A 1,522-nucleotide genomic window follows, 5' to 3' on the forward strand; every position below is an offset into this window, starting at 1 on the left:
AGTAAACAGCAGTTTTCAAAAGACAAATTTTGAGAAAAGGATTTGAATTTGCTAAAGTCATCACGATCCAACGCTTTTCTGAAGTCAACGGCAAAGAAATCAAGTTTCCCAGGATGGCATCGGCAAGCGATATATCCCTAGGTGTTATCAACGGTTTTTTCAGCGTTAGTGGTAGCATTTTGAACATCCTAGTCACCGTAGTTATTCTAAAGCACACTGAACTTCAAAAGGGACTGAACTTCTTAATAGTGTCCTTAACCGCCGCAGATCTCGTCAATTGTCTTGTTGCTCAGCCAATGTACGTCTACTACCTTAGCCGTGGCAGAGAAGCTACCCGCTTTCTTGAGGCATTTGAAATCATCGCTTACATCGGTCTTCATGCGGTGGTCTCCAACCTCATAACAATTACCTATCACAGGATGAGGGCTCTGTCACGGCCATTTTCCCATCTTTTGCAGGTTTCTAGAAAGGACCTTCTCATCGGGATACTTTTAACATGGGTGGTTTCCATCATCGTAGGCGTTATATTCGCTCCGTATTTACCAGGTAAAGTGGCAGGAGCTTATTTCCACGCGGTCATGATAGCAGTATTAGTCCTAACTTACGTAAGGATTTTGTTGATGTCGAGGAATAAACGCCGACAAATCGCGGAACAGGTGGACAAATTGCCTTACCAACACCAAGCCGCTACGATGGATCAAGAAAACGCAGCGGCCGTGACCTCTGCCATCTTAGTTGGTACTACGTTACTGTGCTTCGTCCCTGATGTGACGCTCGATTTGATAAGCTGGGAAAAGGCGGCAACTAATAGGCGGCAGTGGAATTACACGTTACTTTTTACTTGCGCAGCTCTGAATCCCTGTATCATTATTTGGCGAAGCCACCAACTTAGGAGGGTGCTACTGCAGACTATTCGGTTCGCACACTGAACTGTGACAAGTCTCTTAAGATAAATCTAGGTTAATATAATCCAGATTCCTTGGTTTAGGTAGTTGGATCTGTTTATAAAATCATTACATAGGACGTCCATTTCAATCCATGGATCCTGAACTAAACAGTGCTGCGATAAATGCAAAATAAGACCACAACTCAACGGGCTGTTTGAAGCACTTCTTGCGTTATATAGAGCTTATTGACAAAGTTAGGCCTTTTTTCGAAACTTCAATGTTCAATTACTAATAATTCGGTTCGCAACTAGGTGCTTCTGATTATTTCCGTTTTCAGATCCCGAAAAGTGAACTTAATAACGAGTGAATTTCACTTTCTCTCTATTTTGCATTTTGCTATAACTTTGAGTCAAAGCAAAAGGTGTATGAGTAATTGCCTCATCAGTTATAAATACTAATACTCGTTCTGTAATTTATCATATACTGGTTCACTTTTAAGCTTAATGTGTGGTGAGTGTGTGTGTTAAGAAAATAACCTTTAGTGTTAATATAGATGTATGAGATATATATATAGGTAAATTTAATTCTTGTAAAGTTTTTGGAATATCGTAATGTATTAAATACATGATTTTAAG

General features: G+C 40.0%; 1 protein-coding gene across 1 annotated transcript in view; it reads left to right on the top strand.

The window, feature by feature from the left end:
- The window catches only part of LOC140937130 (violet-sensitive opsin-like), a 1,731-nt gene continuing 209 nt past the window's right edge, over positions 1–1,522 (top strand). Inside the window, exon 1 of the mRNA XM_073386660.1 lies at positions 1–1,522. This exon is cut by the window's right edge and continues 209 nt beyond it. Coding sequence (XP_073242761.1) covers positions 114–929 — 816 coding nt within the window. The 5' untranslated portion in view covers positions 1–113 and the 3' untranslated portion in view covers positions 930–1,522.

This window comes from Porites lutea, chromosome 5, assembly GCF_958299795.1.
Source record: "Porites lutea chromosome 5, jaPorLute2.1, whole genome shotgun sequence".
NCBI classification, from domain to species: domain Eukaryota; kingdom Metazoa; phylum Cnidaria; class Anthozoa; order Scleractinia; family Poritidae; genus Porites; species Porites lutea.